The 18,810-nt window shown below is 42.2% G+C and overlaps 1 protein-coding gene across 12 annotated transcripts in view; it reads left to right on the forward strand.

The window, feature by feature from the left end:
• SPATA13 (spermatogenesis associated 13) overlaps nt 1-18,810 on the forward strand; it is a 164,107-nt gene that overhangs the window by 134,079 nt on the left and 11,218 nt on the right. For 10 of the 12 annotated variants that reach the window (XM_075742156.1, XM_075742163.1, XM_075742166.1 and 7 more), the window contains 5 exons: nt 11,368-11,504; nt 11,902-12,081; nt 13,141-13,326; nt 15,743-15,922; nt 16,538-16,770. In XM_075742156.1, the coding sequence (XP_075598271.1) occupies nt 11,368-11,504; nt 11,902-12,081; nt 13,141-13,326; nt 15,743-15,922; nt 16,538-16,770 (916 nt within the window). Of the gene's footprint in view, nt 1-8,645; nt 8,908-11,367; nt 11,505-11,901; nt 12,082-13,140; nt 13,327-15,742; nt 15,923-16,537; nt 16,771-18,810 lie in introns of those variants that run through there. The other 2 variants (XM_075742169.1, XM_075742157.1) reach the window with 2 other exon arrangements.

Raw genomic sequence — 18,810 nt, forward strand, 5'->3', positions numbered from 1 at the left:
GTAAAACTTGTTTTTCACATCTACTGTTTGCTATTACTATGGTTTATTCTTCTGTATTACTTGCACTCCTGTATTTTCCACTCTCTATTCGCATACTTGCCTGAAGATAGTAACAGAATATGAAGGAAGTAAGGTCTAATATGCCTGAGTTCACACCCAAACCATAGCCACACCACACATGTATTTTTAATTTTCTGTTTGCCATGCATTCAGCTTAACTACTTAGATAAGCCTTAAATAATTGAGCAGCTTGTTTCAGAGAACTGTATGCAGTTGCAGTTGCTTACTCTGTGGTGAGTGTAGCCCAGCCAGGGTTCTGGGACATGACGGGTGGATTTGTGGAAAAGATTGCCTTTTTGGAAGCAGTACCCTTTATCAGACTCTCTGATGTACTCTGTGTATTTTTTTTTCTGTAATTGTTTACTATTAGCATGCAATGCTACATTAAGTTAATACAAAGTCCTGTCTAGTATCAGTGCAACGTTTCTTGGCAAGTGGGCCCAGAAGTGGGTTTATACCATTTGTGTTCTTTCAGACCACCATGAGTGTAATCTAAACAGTTATCCATGTTTCACTGGCAAGGGTTGGACATAAAAGCAAAGTTTTCACTTTATATTCTTCACTGTTAATAGCGAACAAAACACTACTGGCAACCTTCACTCTGCTCTTCTGTGGAGAGAATAAGTAAAGGTGTCTGTATCAGGGCTTGCCGTCACTGAAGTAGGAAAGTTAACAAATAGCATTTTCAGTGTTTCTTTATTAAAGTTACACATATGTTTACGAGTTAGTACTTGGCATTTATGGTTCTAAGCTGTTAGCTGCAGTGATATCCAAATTCTGCTCAATAAATCCCTCAACTACAAAATAATTTATATAAGAACATTTTAAAACTGCATTTTCCAGTCTTCAATAGAGCATGACAGTTTTCTTCAGAACATGCTCTCCAAGGAACAGAGTTGAGAATTTCTAACTATAACAATGAGATACTTTATATATTAGTAGTCTCCTTTTAATTTATATTGTAATAAAATATTGGGAACTACTTTAAAACCAATGTCTGGAGTGTGTCCTTGCTGTATGTATCTCAGTATACTTAATGATCCAGATTAGACGTCGAGGCAAATTTGACATCTAATGCTACAACCCTTGTTGAGATTACGTGGTATCTCAGTCCCTGATTCCAGAAGGACCACTCACAGAATAACAGGTTTGCCATGAGCTAGTTTTGAAAAAAGAGACTCTATGCATCACAGAGTAGGGATTCCTTTTTTATTTTTAAATATCCTTTCCATTTCATGTTTGGAGACCACATGAAATAATATCAGTTACCTAGACAACTGCCTGAGAGCAGTGTCTTTCCAGGTATTTAGCTTTCGAATAACTGGTCTCCTAAACATAAGCAACAGGATGCCAAATACACAAAGCAAGGTTTCTGCCACTTCTCAAGACAATGAAGCCAAAGCAATGTTGATTATGCCAGATGTAACTTTTATGACTCACTTCAATAAACATAGCAGTTGGGCAGGAAAAGCTTCTGAAATCAAAGCCCTGAAGGCAAGTGGGTAATATCATGGGCTTCACAGTTTGAGAGCAGTTGCAAAGATCTGTTAAGTAGCTCCAGCTGAAAATAATGAAGTGACTGGTGTCACACATTCTGATCTCTTTCCTTTTTCTCTTAAATTCACAAGGCATTTCCTTGTCTTTGAACATGTGAGAGTTTTTTGTTTGCTCATGTACAGTGAAATTTGATAGCACAAAAGCCCTTTATTATAGAAAGAAATTCTAAACCCAAGCACTGAAGACCAGTGGTATCTTATTTTAGTTACTTGCTAAAGCCTAATACATTGCGTGTCTACTTCTATAACAATGGGAGATAGAATTGGAGATGTAAATTTTTAGAAAAACAGCTGTTACAAGACAGTAAATCATCACACTGTAGGAGACAAAATAACAACCAGCCAACTCATAAGGGAAACTTCCTTTGAGACTTATATTGCTACTCTTGTGCTTAAAGGGTTACAAGTTTTAAATTATATTAAGGAGGTTAACTATTTATCATAGTGGAGCAATTTTTATAAGTATCTTAAAAACTAACACATCTTTTTTGCATATTGTGGTGTGGGACTTGAATTTGGCTAATTAATTGGTAAAGTCCTTTAGATAGGCTTAGCTCTGAGTAGGTAGGATGGGATTCAGCTGAAGTTTAAGTCACCTAAATTTAGTCTAAATGTAGGTACCTACATAAGAGTTAAACATTTGAACACCCATTAGAGGCAGCGGAGGTCTAGGGCTTGGTTCAGTTACCCACGCAGGAGTCCAGGTATGTGTGAGATACCTGAGCACCTGCCTGCAGCTGCCAGATACGACAGAGGACCTATGGCAGACCTATTCCTTTCTTCAGTTGGCAGCTGGAGGCCAGCAGGATATCCAAAATACTTTAAATGGCGCTAAGTAGGTTTAAACAACTGATCAGAGGCCCTAGCCATTGCACTCAATGAAGGTTAGAGTAGGAACTGCCTTTGGATGAGGTGGATTGCTCTCTCAGCTGTTTTAATTGTGACCAATACCTGCTGATTTAGATGGTTTGTTCAAATGTGGATTCTTGCATTTAGATTAATAAATGTAAATGTCTTTAATTCAAGTAGTATACTGTCCTGGATGTTTGCCTGCAATGTTAAAGTACCGTCAAGCTTTTCCCAGTTCATCAAGGTTGGGTAACTGAGTAGGTTTCAGCCTGTGTGGAGCACAGCTCAGGAACTGGGGTGGAGACAAACTGGCTGTTGGGGAGAGGAGATTTTCAGGTTCACCATCCCTATCACCAATCAAATAAACAAACCCCACCCCAAACAGGTTATTGGCCATGGAAGTGAACAAATAGAAGTTATTAATCACTCTTCAAGAAAAAACAGTTCCCTGCCTGCTAGCATTGCCTTGCCACCCTGTCCTTCCTCCCCCACCCCAAAAGAGTGAGGATGCAAGTAGGACAATATGCAGGAAATGCAAATTCCCGGGTTACTACACTGAGTGCTGTATTTGTGATTACCAGGAGGTGGGTGGAATATGTCTGATGTTGCAAGCAGCTCCATGGTGGTTGCTGTATTCTGTGGCCAAAGTGCCTGAAAAGTTCAGGGAGGCAGAAAGATCATGGACAGGACCTGAAGGGACATCATGAAACCCACTACTGCAGGCTAAGCAGTCCCGGTGTTGCTGGGGACAGAGAAGTGTCTGGACCAGAGGACGATGGCTATGCGGTACTTTGAAGGATGGGACTCTTAACTGATGTGAAAAGATAGAAACAATGCTGGTGGGTAATGGGATTGTTAGTTGCATAGGTAGCTGGGCTTGATGATGCAAACAGGACCTAGCAGTGTGTTGGGAGCAGCTGGTGCATTGGGTGAAGCACCTAGGCAGTCCTCAGGACTCCAGAGGGGAGGTGATAGCTGTGAGGCAAGTGAGTACCAGGAGGAGTGTGATGGACAGGAGGAAAGCACTGGAGGCAAAATTGAAGCTGTCGGGTAGAAGCGAAAAGACCAGGAACCCCATGGTAAAATTGTCTGAAGTGCTGCCATTGCCACGCTCAGTGTCAGAGGGACCTTTTTACCTCCAGGCACCTTCATGCAGAAAGTTGTAATAAAAAGAGGGAGATTTAGATTATTTATGAATTGAGGAACATTTGAAATAAAAAAGATCCTTTGTTTTCTAAACCAAAACAAAAGCAGCCTGCTGACATGCAAATCAAGAGATTAGGGAGTAGTTTCTAAACAAAGAATTAGGGGAAAGTTGGCAAGGTGAAATAATACACAGTATAGGACAGCACGTCCTTTACAGGCGATGTCAATGATCACTGCATCCTCAAATGACGGATGGGGCAGAAGCTGACAAAACTCAAGCAAGAAATAGTCAGGAACAGTTGGACAAATGTTGTTTAAAGAGAATTTAGAAAAACAGACAACCCTGCCAGTAATAGTAAAAGTTTACAAAGATGGAGAAATAAATGTATTTTTAAAGAAGCTAGATGGCATATGTCAGAAACTTGGTCGAAGGAAAAGAACCAGTGGAGCATAACCAGCATATCACCGTTGTGCAAGCTGTATAGGAATAACAGAAAAGATTGTACCAGTGAAAGACGGTCTTTAATGTATTAAAGAAAAACTAAGAGCCAAATCAGATAAACAAATTGTATCGTCACGTGTCACAGGATCTATGGACTGGAATGCCATGCCTAAAGCAGAAAACGTATAGTGACAGGATTAAATCATGAACAGGATTAAATCATGAGATCACCAGGGTGGTGACAGTAAATGTGACAAACCAAGGAAAGCAGAGAAGTTTCAAGGGCGGCAAGCACGGTCGCAGAAGACTTAAATTGCTGTCCTATGGGTTAAGCATTGTAATGGGGCACAGTGCCACGTTTTTAGGTGTACCATAAATAACTCCTCAGTGCAGCTAATCAGGAGACCTACAGGAAGGGAAATAATTCTTGAACCATTCCTGAGGTGTGTGCAGGATCACACATAAGAGCCACTCCGTAAGGGTGGAATGTGTCTCATCTGACTCTATAGGCTTCTAAGCTAAGCTGGGTGACCTTGACTGGAAGAAACAGGTAATTTAGGGTGCCATTCATTGACCAAATACAGACAGATAATGAATCTTGCCCTCTGTGTCCATGATGAGCCAATATCCTTGCAGGGATGAGAAGAGTAAAAAAATCCAATACAGTATGTGTTTTAATTTAAATAAAAGTGAGAAGTCATTAATGTAACAAAGGAATTTAAAGGAGCAGAAACAGGTGCTGAATGCTTGCCAGCAGCACGGAGGGTGTTCAAGGACAGCATATTAGATGCTTAGAGCAAATTCATGTCACCTGTCAAAACCAAATTTGGAAACACCAGAAAAGGGTTCTGTCATTAAACACAGGGGGAAACAATCTATTAGAAAAAAAAAAAAAAAGGAGCATCCTTCAGATTGTTGAATTGTATCCAAATAATAGAAAAAAACCCAAACCTCTAGCAATTTTGATGTGAAGCTACAGGAACGTAGAAATGATTTGCTAAAGACATAAAAATTATGTCCTCTTTAGAAAATATGAGAACCTGGTAGGCTACCAGACAGTTTGTAGGCCATGTATGTGACTGAGAAATAAAACCTGAGCTCAAATTAAGTAAGGATCTGTCTCAAAATGTCAGTAAAAGTTTTAGAGCAACTAAATAATAGTAACAAATTGCTAGAACCAGGATTTCTAAAGGGATTTAAGAACGAAATTGCTGAGCTGCTGCCTCCGCATGGAATTCATTCCTCAAAAATTGCCTCAGTATAAGGAAGAAGGCAGCAATGGGATAACCATTTATAAAGAAGTATCAGGAGGGATCCAGTGAGCAGTAGACTAGTCAGTTGGACATAATAGTACGTAGACTATATAAAGAATGTATTTAGGACTTAGAAACTGTAACATGGAGTAACATGAACAGACTAGTGAACCCTTATGATGAAGAGTCCAGGTGCCCTATGTAGAGGAAAGCTGTGCCCCACAAATGGATTAGGTTTTCTGAAGAAAATCACCAAGGCTGTGACCAAGGGGATTCAGTAGGTATAGGCTACTTGGATCTCCAAAAGGCCTCTGACAAGTTCTCTTACAAGTGTCTCTTAATAGATGCCTGTGATAAGAGGGAAGAGCGTCCCATGCTTTAACAAGTGAGTAAGCACTAAGTAACGGAGAGGAGGAAGGTGGTTGGTTTTCTTAAGGAGAGAGCTCACGAGTGGAGTCAGATGTTGTCTGTCTTCACAAATAATGTGGGAAGGGAGATATACAATGAAATTATAATTCTTGCTCGCATGCTAAATTATTGACGGTAGTAAAAGCACAAGCTGCTTGGACAGAGTTGCGGAAGAATTTCACAACACTGAGATACAACACGCTGCACTGGTGGCAGGTGAATTCTGTGGTGATAAAGGCAAGGTAGAACACATGGAGAAACATGAGCCTGGTATGCTTGCAGAAGAATGGACTTTGAGCTGGATATTGCCATGCAGGAAGAGCTCTTGCAATCCTAACAGATAATTAAAGTGTCAGTTCAGTGCATAGTAACAGTCAAAACAGTAAATAAAATGGCAGGAATTTGTAGGAAAGGAATAGAGAACAAAACAAAAAGGCCAATTGTGCCACTGGTGTGGCATGTGGGGGCCATCTCCCCGTTCCTTTCAACCTCAAAAGGCATTTTTTACAGCGACAATACAGAGAAAGGCAAAAGGACAAGAAAACTTACTCAGTGTCTCTGTGTGAGGAATGATTAACGCGGCTAGGGCTCGGCAACTTGGAAAAAAGGACAATAGGGGAATTGAGCAACCTGGTCTAGTGGAGGGTGTCCCTGCCCATGGCGGGGGGGGGTTGGAATTAGATGATCTTCAAGGTCCCTTCCAACCCAAACTATTCTGTGATTCTATGATTCTATAAAAGTCTGATTGGCACAGGAAAAATGAACAGGTAATAGTTATTGTTTCCAATAATGTAAGAACTAAAGGACACCAAATGGAATCATCAGACAGCAAGTTCAAAATATAACATAATATTCACACTCTGTAAAATTAAACTATGACACTACTTTCTACACATGATATTTCACATCTCAAAAGTTTACAGAAATTCAGAAAGTGGTTTGAAAAATTCAGTTCATTAAACACAAAGATATCACATCTGCCCCAGCAGGGATCTGACTCTGATCTGCAGATAGCTGGAATTTAGGAAAGTACATCAGAAAAATGCCATTACATGCCTCATCTATTTTTATGTTCTTCCCTGGGCATCTGCTACTGGCTGCTGTCAGAGCGGTGGGCTGGGGGGACCTTTGGTATGCCCTGGGGTGGAGAACCGGATTTTCATGTGGTAGATGAACTAGCTTTTCATTTTAGTATTTTAGTATGTGTTACCCACAGCCTTTGCAGAATGCCCTGAGCATCGGGTAAGACAGCTCGGCACGCATTTGGAGAGGGTCACTGTGGACTGCCACTACAAAGGACAGCCTGTGCCTCCTCCTGTCCCTGCCTGATCCTGCGAGAAAACGAACCCAGCAGCAGCTCACCCCAAACGAGTACTTTTGTGGTGGTTCAGTTTGTGGCTGCACAGTTGCAGATGTGCCTGTGCAGAGGAGGGAGAACAGATCCCCTCCCGCCCCCAGCAGCATCCCACGTGTGGCGCTGGGTTAGTCATCGGGCAAAAGCACACAGTCTGTTCCGTTCTGCAAAAATCAAACCAGATGACTGTTTTTCAGAGATCGTTTTTAACGTATCTTCTAGAAGAGCTGTGTGGGGTTTGATCTCGTTTTGCTTTGGCAGTTGAGCTCTTTTTCCCCTGTGGGTAGGGGTTTGACATGGCAGAGAGCTTGTGCTCTGGCTGATCAAAAGCGTGAAGCCTTCGCTTGCAGGTCCCAGGATCATCAGCGCTTCAGTGTCGCTTCTGATTGCTGGGTTGTTGGGGGTTTTTTAATGATTTGTGCCGAGAATAATGTGCGGGGCTGTGTATAAATCTAATATGTAGTAGCTTGTTTTTACTGTGCTATCCAACAAGTGTCCTTGCAACAAGAAATAATAGGGAAGGAAGTTTGAGGATTCAGAAGAGAATTCCTATCAGTCTTCTGTGCAGTGCAGCACAGTCTGGATTTTTGTAGAAAGATGGCATTAATATTGCAGGGCAATGTTTGGCCTTTCCTTCTCCGTCTGAAGCAGCGCTAGGGGAAACCATGTGATTTCAGTGGGTGTTGAGAGGTCGCTGTGTGCAGAAATGCCTCCACACACGTCCCTGGTGGAGGCAGTCCCCAGTTAAAGGACAGGCTCAGCTGAGCAATGCAGTTTGCAGGTAAAGAATGAGCCATAAAGATTATGGAGCTTTCCAAACCATAAATGCAGTGCTGTGTACAAGCGCACACTGCAGCAGGCTTTGCACTCTGCTGATGGGAGCAGCTCCTGCCTTTGCTTCTAGTGCGTGAACTGTTCCAGCTTCGCTGCAGAAGGATGTGGATGTAAAGGTGGTAAATGCTGGCCCATGGCTAATGAATGAGGTTGTGCTCTGGCTGGGTCAGCCCCAGTGAAAGCTGGACTATCTGGGTGCTTTCCTGCTTCATTCCCCATTTTCTGGAGCAGCTAAATTAAGTTTGTAGTTTGAGTGAGAAAATGTCTCCGTCCTTCCCTCTTTTCCTGGGAGCAGCCTGCTGTAGCCTTAACACTTCGTCTGCTTGTGCCCTAAATAACGATACAGCATTTGTCTGTGAAGCAAGAGAAGTTTTAATAGCCATGCAAAAAATGCCTTCATTGTTTACTTCTACTGGAATTTTAACTGGTATAATATAACAAAGATAGACTGATACTCCGAACAGTGTTGTAATACAAGGAACTCCCAGCTCCCATCCAAATAGCCTTTCCCTTTGAATCCCAGTCATTTGAATATAGATTGAAATCACATTAAGCTGCTTTAATGAAAAACAAATGTACTCTTTGGCTTGCTGCGTGTGAGACGTTCAGGCACTTTGGGAGCAGTCTGGGTGGCGCAGGCGGCTGTGGGCACAGCCCGGCCGGGGCCAGGCAGCCAGGTTTTTGTTTCTTTTCTGGAACTTCCTCCCTAAGGGCACCCCATGATGTCAGCGAGCTGTGAGCTCGCTGCGGCCAGGCTGAGCGCGCACCGCTGGCAGTTCCCTGCTGGGCTCAGCCTCGGAGGCACAACCAGGAGCTGAAGGCAGCGAACAGGCTGTTTCTCTGCGCTGTGGGCAGCTCAGAGCCTTTTGTGATCTTCCGCCAGCCCTTCAGGACCGAGCATCACCTGTCAGAGGTCAGATCCTTGCCCTGAGGTCAGGTCTGACGGCAGCATGGTAGCCAGGGGGGGCATGGCACGATTTTGGAGTCTGGAGAGCCTTCAGATGGGTACGTGTGAGTAGAACATGCTCTCTCTTGCGCTATTTTTTATGGTGTTTTTAGATTGAACTGATAAACTGTGGCAGTTTGGGCCTGATCCTGATTGTGCTTATACCGCGTCATCCACGGGAACCTGCAGCCTTACACCGGTGACAAAGCTGCTGGAGATCAGAATCAGTCCCAGGCTGTCTTTTAAGTTTTTGCATCCCATTGGAGCGATCGGGAAAGCCTACCCCTACCTCTGATATTTCTGTCTGTAAACAATAGAGGAATAGATGCAGAATGCAAGCGACTGATTTTCATTTGAGTCTAACTACGAAGACAATGTAAGCTTGTTGATTTGGTACAGAATAACGAACAGTTATCAGTCCCAAAATTGCAGTCATTTTTCATCTCGAGCCAAATGAATTAGATTGTTTTGATGTGCTGTTGTTACTGGAACAACCAGCAGGCAGAACTGATAGTATAGTGGAGATGTATAAAGAATCACTGGGAATAATGTTTTAGTTAGTGCTTTATAAGGTAAAAATTAATTTAATGGAATATTTATTTGCAGATTATTTTTTTTTAATAAAGCAGTTTCAGTAAGTTTCACAAGATGTATTTTAAAAGTTTATCAGTGCTCAGATTTATGAGTCTGTAGGGAAAAAAATGTTGTTTTTTTAAATATGGATTCTGCATCCTCCCTGGTTATGCAGATTATACCATTAATGTGAGTGTATATTTGAAATGCAGGGGAGTAGAACGGAACAGTTGAATAGCCATGCTGTGTTACATCATGGCTATGACAGATTTTTCCACTTTAAAGAAAATAAAAATCTTCCAAGTTTTTTAGTTAAATCTGTGCAGTAATCAGCTTTGATCTCTCTTGCAAATTAACACCCAGATGACCACAGATGCTAGCAATGGTATGATCACCCATAAGGAGAGGGTTAAAGCGTTTCTCCCTGTAGAGTAAATAGCAGATAGGTGACAGTGTGCCTGCCAGTTGTGTCGGTGCATGGAGTAAAGCCGGGAGTCATCTCTTTGCGACTCACCCACCCGGAGGCCGGAGCTTGGCAGGCCCGCCGTACCCAGGCTGCGAGCAGGGCAGAGAAGAGGCAGGGTCGGGGCCCTGCTCGCTGGGTGGGAGCGGCAGGTTCGGTAACTCCACTTAAAGGTCCCTTCCCAGGCACTGGGGAGTGAGAGATGCTCTGCAGGCTGTGGGGCAACTTATCTGGGACACAGTAACCATTAAAAAAAGGCGTTCAGTGCTAGCAGCCCATTCCCAATTTTATTTTTTATTGGATTCTTGAGCACTGTATGAGCTTCAGACTCTCTAGTTATTCACGGCTTGGCCCTGACATAGGAATAAATCTTTAGGGATAAATTAACAAGGACCAGAGAGTACAGTCAAGGGCCACTAGTCATGAATGCTTCTTGATTACTAGCTCATCCCCTGATCTCTTTTGGAGACTATGGTTGCTGGCGTTCAAAGGCAAACCTAGTCTAAAAGGGTCTAGCACTGAGCAGTGTGGAGGTGAGTCAGAATTACTTGGTCCTGAGATCAGTTCCCAGTCCTTTTCATCTGCCAGTACGGAGATGATCGCTGAAAGGATCTACCACCCAGTGATGTACCCCAAACAGGTTTTACAGTTTTATACAGTAGCGGCAGATTTACATGTGCAATACTGACAGTCATTTACCTGATGTTTCTCTTGGTTTATGTGACTGTGTAATAAGATGAAACCCATCTTAGCTCTGGCCTCTGTTTCTTTACAAAGCTGCCTCTTTGGTCAGAGAATGTGCAATCGTCAAAGCAAGAATTTTTTTGTGATTTGGGGCAAGTAGAACAAGTTTTTCCTCAGGCAGTGACACTGTGGTCAGTCCAGACTCCCTGTCCTGGTGGGCTTCCCCATGGGTACCTCGGTGCTGCCAGAGCCTTCCCTGGCGCCTGGGAGAGGTCTCGGCAGCCGGCTCAGAGCCAGGGCTGTGGCGTGGGCTGCCCACCCCTCTCACGGGTGGGTGGGCATGGAGTGTCTGGTCGTTACGTCCCTGCAGGGGATGCGACGATGTGATGGCAGCCAGCCTGGGATCAACAGTGGTCCCCTCTGACTGCCGGGGCCTGCTGGAGTTCTCTTGCCTGCGATGTGGGAGGTGGCACTGAGACCGCCCTTCTGGTTCAGGTCATTCAAGATTTTCTGTGAGTAAAAAATACATAAATAATGGTGCTAGGTCTGGTTTTCACACACAAAAAGGAGAATTTCTCAGTTTTGTCAGCTGCTAAATGAGAAAATTCTGAAGAAGAGTAAAAAGTAATTCATGGCGGAAAAGCAGTTTTCCTGAGAGCTCTGCTGCCCTCCACTTCTGCTGTTATCATTATATTCATGATAACAAAGGCAACTTCTCAGCAATTCCTCTTGCATTGTTTTTTTTTGGGGGGGAATCATAAAAATGATGAAACAAACAGCTGTTGCACCTTTGTTTTAGTTGCTGCAGATGGTGGGACTGAATCTTCGGCCTTAGTGGATGACAATGGCAGTGAGGAAGACTACAGTTACGAGGAGCTCTGCCAAGCCACTCCCAGGTACCTGCAGCCCGGAGGGGAACAGCTAGCAATTAATGAGGTAACGTCCTGGGCTTTGCATTGCTGTAATGATGGGGGTGTGTGTTTTCCACAGCTCTGAGGTTTCATATTAATGAAAAAGTGCAGTGGCAGCAGCCAGCATAGCGAAGAATCAAGCGGCCATGGTGCACTGCAGGGCCCACAAGCAGATGCCAAGGGAAGAGCACAGGGACCAATACTTCACTCATTAGCCTACGTAACTGCTTTGGAGTAGGGCTTTTAATTGTTCGCACTAACAGATATATGCAGAGATGTCTGAAAATCTGGAACTTTATTTTTATCCTGTAATAGGAGTAGTCATGGATACTCTATTGCAGTATTTTGATCTTTTTAGTAATGTCTAAGTAGTTAATTGTTTATTCTTTGTCCTTCACAACCTCATTTTCTTCCCATCTCAGCTGATAAGCGATGGCAGCATTGTCTATGCAGAAGCTCTCTGGGACCATGTGACTATGGACGATCAAGAGCTGGGCTTCAAAGCTGGAGACGTCATTAGAGTCCTAGAAGCTTCCAACAAAGACTGGTGGTGGGGAAGAAATGAGGACAAGGAAGCCTGGTTTCCAGCTAGCTTTGTCAGGGTGAGTAACGCTTGCTTTAGCACCGTTGTCACATGAGATTCCTAGCAGAGGGCAACAGAGCAATGGTCATGGCATTAGATTTAAGTGCGTCTTCATATCTGACCATCAGTGGTATAACTCCTAATGACTTCACAAGGCAGAAGGCAATAGAGGATCACACCCCAAGATCCCTTAGCTCCTCTGAGACCTTTTAGTCTAGCTTCTTCGATTGTGTGGTCCTTTTGTAACCAAAGGAATTTCTCAAGCAGAAATGAGTGCAGCAGAAAGCTCAGTCGGGAGCGGTCAGTGTAGATGGAGAGGATGCAGTAGTTTTCATGAGGGAGTGGGGAAAGCTATGCTGCAGGGATTTCTTGGTAAAATAGGGCCTAATTTATTATCACAGCATTGTGAAGGAATCTGGTTCACAGTCTGAACTCCCCAGTCAGAACTCAGCCAGATTATCGTGACAGTATAACTCTCAAATGGTATAACATTGAACTACATTTTAGAAATTAATCTAAAGTACATCATGAGAGCTTGTAATGAAGCTTGGGCTGCACTGAAGTACTGCACAAAGTGCAAGAGGTGGTCCCTGCCTTTGCCCTTCCTAGATCTCCTGCCAATATGGGCAATCAGACAAAAGTCAAAAAAGGAGGTGCTGTTACCCACATTGTGCAGATAGGGAACTGTGGCAGAAAGAAACTATTTAAAAGTCTTTGATTTGACTAGTTTTGTAATTTTTACCCATGTGCTGGCTTGGCCAAAATAACACATAAACTATTAGTAAGGGTCAGAAATAAGCTGAAGTCTGAAAAATACACAGGCAACACAACATGGTATCTCTCAGATATTGTGATTAGAAAGCCATGTATTTAAACAGACAGAAATTTTAACACTTTATTTGAATATGCAGTGGGTACAATGAGATAAATCCTGTTGTGGAATCCTCTCTATAAGGTAAGAATGGGAACATTTCAGCAGCAAGTCCTCTCTTAATTGTAAGAAGCTTGTAACAGTTTTACTATGTTTTGCAAAAGTTTGCTGCTTTACTGTAGATTGCTTTGTTTGTTCTGGCTGCAGCTGCGAGTTAATCAGGAAGAAGTGCCAGAAAATTGTAGTAGTATCCAGGATGAAGAACACGATGCAGATATTAGCAAGCATCGTCAGAAAATAGCTGAAAACAAGGATCAGATGAGAACCAACGTTATACAGGAAATTATGAACACAGAACGAGTCTATATCAAGCATCTCAAGGACATCTGTGAGGTACATGCTTTAACCTGAGGGCTTTCTGCTGAACTAATGTGAACAAAACATCCCATATAAGTTGAGAACCAGAGTGGTTTCTCATATCAAAATATTCCTGATTGCACTTCTGAGGCTGTCAGTCAGAACCTTCTTGTGTCCTCTTATGGCTTTCCTCTCTGCCACAAGGCACCACTTCCTTTTAAAAAAACCGAAAACATTCCACTTTTGACATGGAAAAAGTGCTTTGTTTATCTGACTGCTATTTCCATAATAATGAGAGAAGGAAATCCAGTTTACTTAGAACCTTTTACCACTTGGTTTAGATAGAAAACTTTCAGTAACTTTAATAAAATCAATTACACTTCAGAGAAAAAACTTTTTGAAAGTAACTTGCAAAGAGAATGTTTGCTGGGTGAGATTTTTTTTTTGTTTTCTTTAACAAAGAGATTTTTGGTGGATGCTTAGTAGCTATGAAGAAGTCTTTAAAGGTGTTTTAGAAAACTACCTTGCTTGTTTGAACTATAAAATGTGAGGGGGGTGGTTCTGCTTTTTGTTCAAATTTTGTTGGAGGCCCACACTTGGACAAGAAGCTTCTTAATACTTTTCACTGAAGTTTGCCTCTTCTGACGTGGACTGTGACGCATTTGGCCTGTATTTGACTTGCATTTGTGGTTAGCATCTGCAAAGGTGCTAAGCAACTTACTAAAATATTCTTTGTACCCTTCGTTTGCCAGGTCTCTCTCTGTATTTGTCATGTTGTCATCCTTTAGTCAACCACTGATCATTAGATTCTTTCATGGACAGCAAAGTAGACAAGACAGCAGTGGGATTTTTGGATTTTTTTTTTTTTTGATCAGGCCTTTTTATGCATTTTGAAGAAAGAAAAAAGGGAAAACAAAAAGACAAAAATTGGTTGCTAATTGGCTAATTTTAAAACATTAAATGTAAGTTTTGTCATGTAGATTCACTATTTATTTATGCTAGTAAGTTTGACTGTGTGCCTAAAAGATCAAGGAAGAATTTGTACACGCAGCTGTGTTGCTGCCATGCTTGGCTGAGTTCTAGGACATGACTTTCATTTTTTACTGAGCTATTAATTCTTAGACTGATATCAATAATTAATTTTCTCCAATACATATATTCTATACCTCTTTTTAAAAATCTGACATGCCTCTAAGTTAGTAAGAGAGCAAACGCTCATTTTCCAAGTAGAGAAGTGATGCTCCATATTCAACATGTGGGGTAGAGATGGTCTGCTTTCCTCAGAGTGAATCCGCAGGGCGGTGCAAGCAGGACATAAGGCTGAAAATACACTCAAGTAAGACTAAGCCAGAAAAGCTACTGCAGATAATAATCCAAATTTGCAAGCTCTGCACTAGAATGAATCACTGCTGGTGCAGTCAGGATTGTGAAGCTGGAGTATACCCAGAAAAACATTTTACATTTAGGAAGTGTCTGCTGTCCACATTACAGGAGCTGCACAGGAATTAATTTTCCTTGTTGGAGTTATCCTCCTAATAGTAGTAAACCTGGTAGCTGGCTTGCAGCAGAGCCACTGCACAGCTCTCAAAGCAGATGGCTGTGGAGGAGACAGGAATATTCATAACAGTGCCAGCAATATTCAGAGTTGCTTCCTGGTAAACCTCACCGGAGCAACGGCAAGGCTTTTTACAGCTGTCTGTTCCCAAAGCGATTTGGGGGAAACCTGTCTGAAAGCAGCCAAATGGAGGAGCCTGGCAGATAACCCCTCTCACACCAGTTAACCTTCACACTCATCTGTACCCCGGCACCATAACTGATAGGAGAGTATGAGCACAGCAGCTATTCCTGGATATTCAGCCCGTGCACTATATCCTCCTCATAAAAAAAAACTGGAAAAGCGATTATATGTGCAGTCTTGCCAATACTATTACCTCCTGCCAATAGTATATAGTTTTTACCAAATCGCAGCATTCTGAATGCTTCTTTGGCTTAGCCTATGCCCTAGTTACCTATTGGTCAAGGAACCAGTACTTTAGCCCTGGTAGAAATTGTCTTAGGATTTGTTCTTACCTGCATAGAGAAGAACTGTAACGGCATAGAGAAACTGCTGTGGAAAAGCGTGGCAGCTAAAGTAGTAGTATGCATGGGGCCTGACACCGGGCTTGCCTCCAGCTTGGCAGGTAGTTGTAACAAGAAGATGCAATTGGGCTTTAGTCACTGGTTCCCCAATTCATTTATGGTACTGTGAGACAGAAGTTGAGCTGCAAGAACCGATGCGTAAACATTTCTGATGCAAATCTGAAATTGCACGTCTGTGTGTGTGTGTGCATGGCTGGGAAACCACTCACCTGCTCGTAGATCACCGGGGTTTTGCCAGCTCAAATGGGCTTGTTCAGGGTAGAACCTGTTTCCATGCCTTCAAACTAAAGAGGTTTTTTTATTCAATTTCCAGGGTTATATTCGGCAGTGTCGCAAACATACAGGAATGTTCACCCCAGCTCAGTTAAGCACCATTTTTGGAAATATTGAAGATATTTACAAGTTCCAAAGGAAGTTTCTGAAGGATCTTGAGAAACAGTACAACAAAGAGGAACCTCATCTAAGTGAAATAGGGTCATGTTTTCTTCAACATGTATGTGGCAAAAGCCGATTTTATGTATGAAATTTACAAAATAAGAAAATGCTAAGTTACCATGTTAGGAGGGGCTTTTAGTAACAAGTGCTTATCAAATACTAAAGCATTTTAGAAAGAAAAAAAAAATCATAATTAAAGAATTATTTAAATGTTTTAGATTTCCCCTCATCTTTAGCAAGCATGTACACAATTTTAAGTTTCTTTCTTAAAACTAATGATCACAGATGAGCTGGACTATTTGCAGTGATCTCATATTGGGCATGCAAAACCTTCCTAAAGAAAATAAAAGAAGGTGGTGGGGAAAGAGACTGTGAGTTCATGATAGACACTTGGTAAGCCTATACCTGTCTGCCACAAAGAAAAGTACGTCTTAAAGTGGGTTTGATTATCCTGATTCAATGGAGGCCTCTATTTCTGTGTTCTTACAAAAAAGGTACATAGTTTTGACAGTTACAAAGCAGATTTCTGCATAGTTTCAAGGCTGATCAGCCTGGAAACAATATAGGAAATGGATTAGTGAATCTAATTAGATATAATACATGTTACAAAAATATCTTTTCTCCTTTATAGATACATACTTTAGTTAAAATTTTGACTTTTTTTTTTTTGTAGCAAGAAGGCTTTGCTATTTATTCAGAGTATTGTAACAATCATCCCAGTGCCTGCATTGAACTTTCCAAACTAATGAAACAGGGCAAATACCGTCACTTCTTTGAGGCCTGTCGCTTGCTTCAGCAGATGATTGACATTGCCATTGATGGTTTTCTTCTCACACCCGTTCAGAAAATCTGCAAATACCCTCTGCAGCTTGCAGAACTGCTCAAATACACCACTCAGGAGCACAGGTGAGAGAAGGAAAAAGACAAATCTTGTAATAGCAATAAGACCTAATTGCTCAAGCTTTCTGGGTGACACAGCACTGAGGCTTTTGAGATCAGGAACAAAACTCTCAGTGACTACTATAGATGACAGCTCCTTACTAGATGGGCAACTTAGAAAAACAGTATCTGAATAGTAGCACAGGGGACTGACAGGATGCAAGATAGAATGAGGAAAAAGTGAAAGAGGGAGAAGGAAAGGAAAAAGGTGCTGAAACAGGATGCAGGGAGGTATGTGTAAATCAGAGTGAAAAAAAGCCAAAGTGTCAAAGAAATGAAGGAAAGGAAAATCCACAGAAGATAGGGGAAGCTGCATAAATATTGTGGACACAAGAAAAGGTAAAGACGACCTTAGAAAAACACCACAATCTGAGCAAGTTTGAAAGTAATTTTTTTTTTTAGAAATTTAGTAGTTATAAACATTGCCTTTGTTTGCAGTGAAGTCCAGGCATTAAATTTTCAGCTGGGATAAATAAGAATTGAAGTTGCAAGTTATTAGCCTTTCTACTAGTATACCACTGAGTTGATTAACTCTTTGACTAAATTAAGATTTTATCTTTAAATGTCTGCCTTTTTACCTTGTACAGTTGCAAGAAAAATGTTCTGTTGTGACCCCTGTGCTCAAAGTCCAAACACAGCCTGAGGCAATGCTTCCTCCCAAAGTCTGTGCTTCTTTAACCTTGAGGAAACTCCCCTTGGAGATGAAGGGAGTTTTGCCAGGGGATGTGAAGTACTGACATTCAGGTGCAGAATGCCTCCATTCAGTTCTGTGGTTCCCTGGGAAGACCTGCAATAACAATTGCTAACGTGGGTATCTGTTGAGCTAAAACTGTAGATGAAGTGACAGCAAGGTCTTGCCACCTTCTACCCATAGTACTCATTCTTCTCTTCTGTGGCACAGCATCCAGAGATGCCTGCAAACACAGTCAGGCACCCGGTGTACAGAGGGATGCTCACAAACAGGCAGGCCCGCACCCACATGGAACCTTGGTAATGCTCCGGCCAACTTTTTTTTTTCTTTTTGGTAGCTTTTTGTTTTGTTTTCATTAAAAGTTTGAAGATCCGATGTGCACAGCCTGCCGTGAAGGCCACAGGTTATACAGCAAGTGAGGAATAATGTGCACACCAACAGAGAAAGAAGGAACCAAGATAAGGAAGGGCAAGAGTAGTAGCTTGGATATCGTGCAGTCACCCTGTGGGACATCTCCCTGACATTAGTAGGATCCTGTTATTGTTAATCTCACTTTTTGTATACAACGTGGCAGAAAAGAGTTTCCAGAGGTATAGATAGAGAGAGGAGAGTAATGCACAGATCTAGAAGGGAAGCACATCCATCAGCAGTAGCCGATGAAAACAGGAACTGAGACAGAAGCAGATAAAAAGGAAAGCGAGGCTGACCCCTTTCCAGGATTTATTTCTGGCTCGTGCTGTTTTCTACCTCTGGCTCCCTTTTCTGCAAGAGGTGTTCTGATAAAGGAGGAAAGGCAGCTGCTCTGCTGGGACTCTAAGGCAAGAAATACATCTCTTTCCTTCCCTTTTCTCAAAGACTCCATTTGAAGAAGATGAAGGAGTGATGGATGCTATACAAAGGGGAACCAAAATCTGCTTATGGATTGGGGAGATTCATAAGCATGTGGGATGCTCAGAGAAAGGAGGAGGGGAGCAGAGCAATGCAAGAAGGACAGGAGGCTTGCATTTCACCTGGAGCAAGCAGGGGAAGGTGGCACTCTTGGCTCTCACACACTTGTTCCATGAAAACAGACAATTTCGTCAGCATAGTCTTCTTTAATTCTTTTCAGTACTCATGTTCTTGGGTGCCTCGCTCACCCTGTTTGAGGTTGCTTTTGGTATTTTTTCTACCCACATAGCATTCTCTGCTTGTGTTCATTGACCCAGCCATTGCGAAGAAGGAGAAAATACAGTTGTTAAACACAATTAAAGGAATGCCCTTCACAATAAAATCCCACTAAAATCTTGCTTAAAACCAAATTCCTTTGGTGAAGTGTA

The sequence above is a fragment of the Balearica regulorum genome, chromosome 1 (genome assembly GCF_011004875.1).
Source record: "Balearica regulorum gibbericeps isolate bBalReg1 chromosome 1, bBalReg1.pri, whole genome shotgun sequence".
NCBI classification, from domain to species: Eukaryota; Metazoa; Chordata; class Aves; order Gruiformes; family Gruidae; genus Balearica; species Balearica regulorum.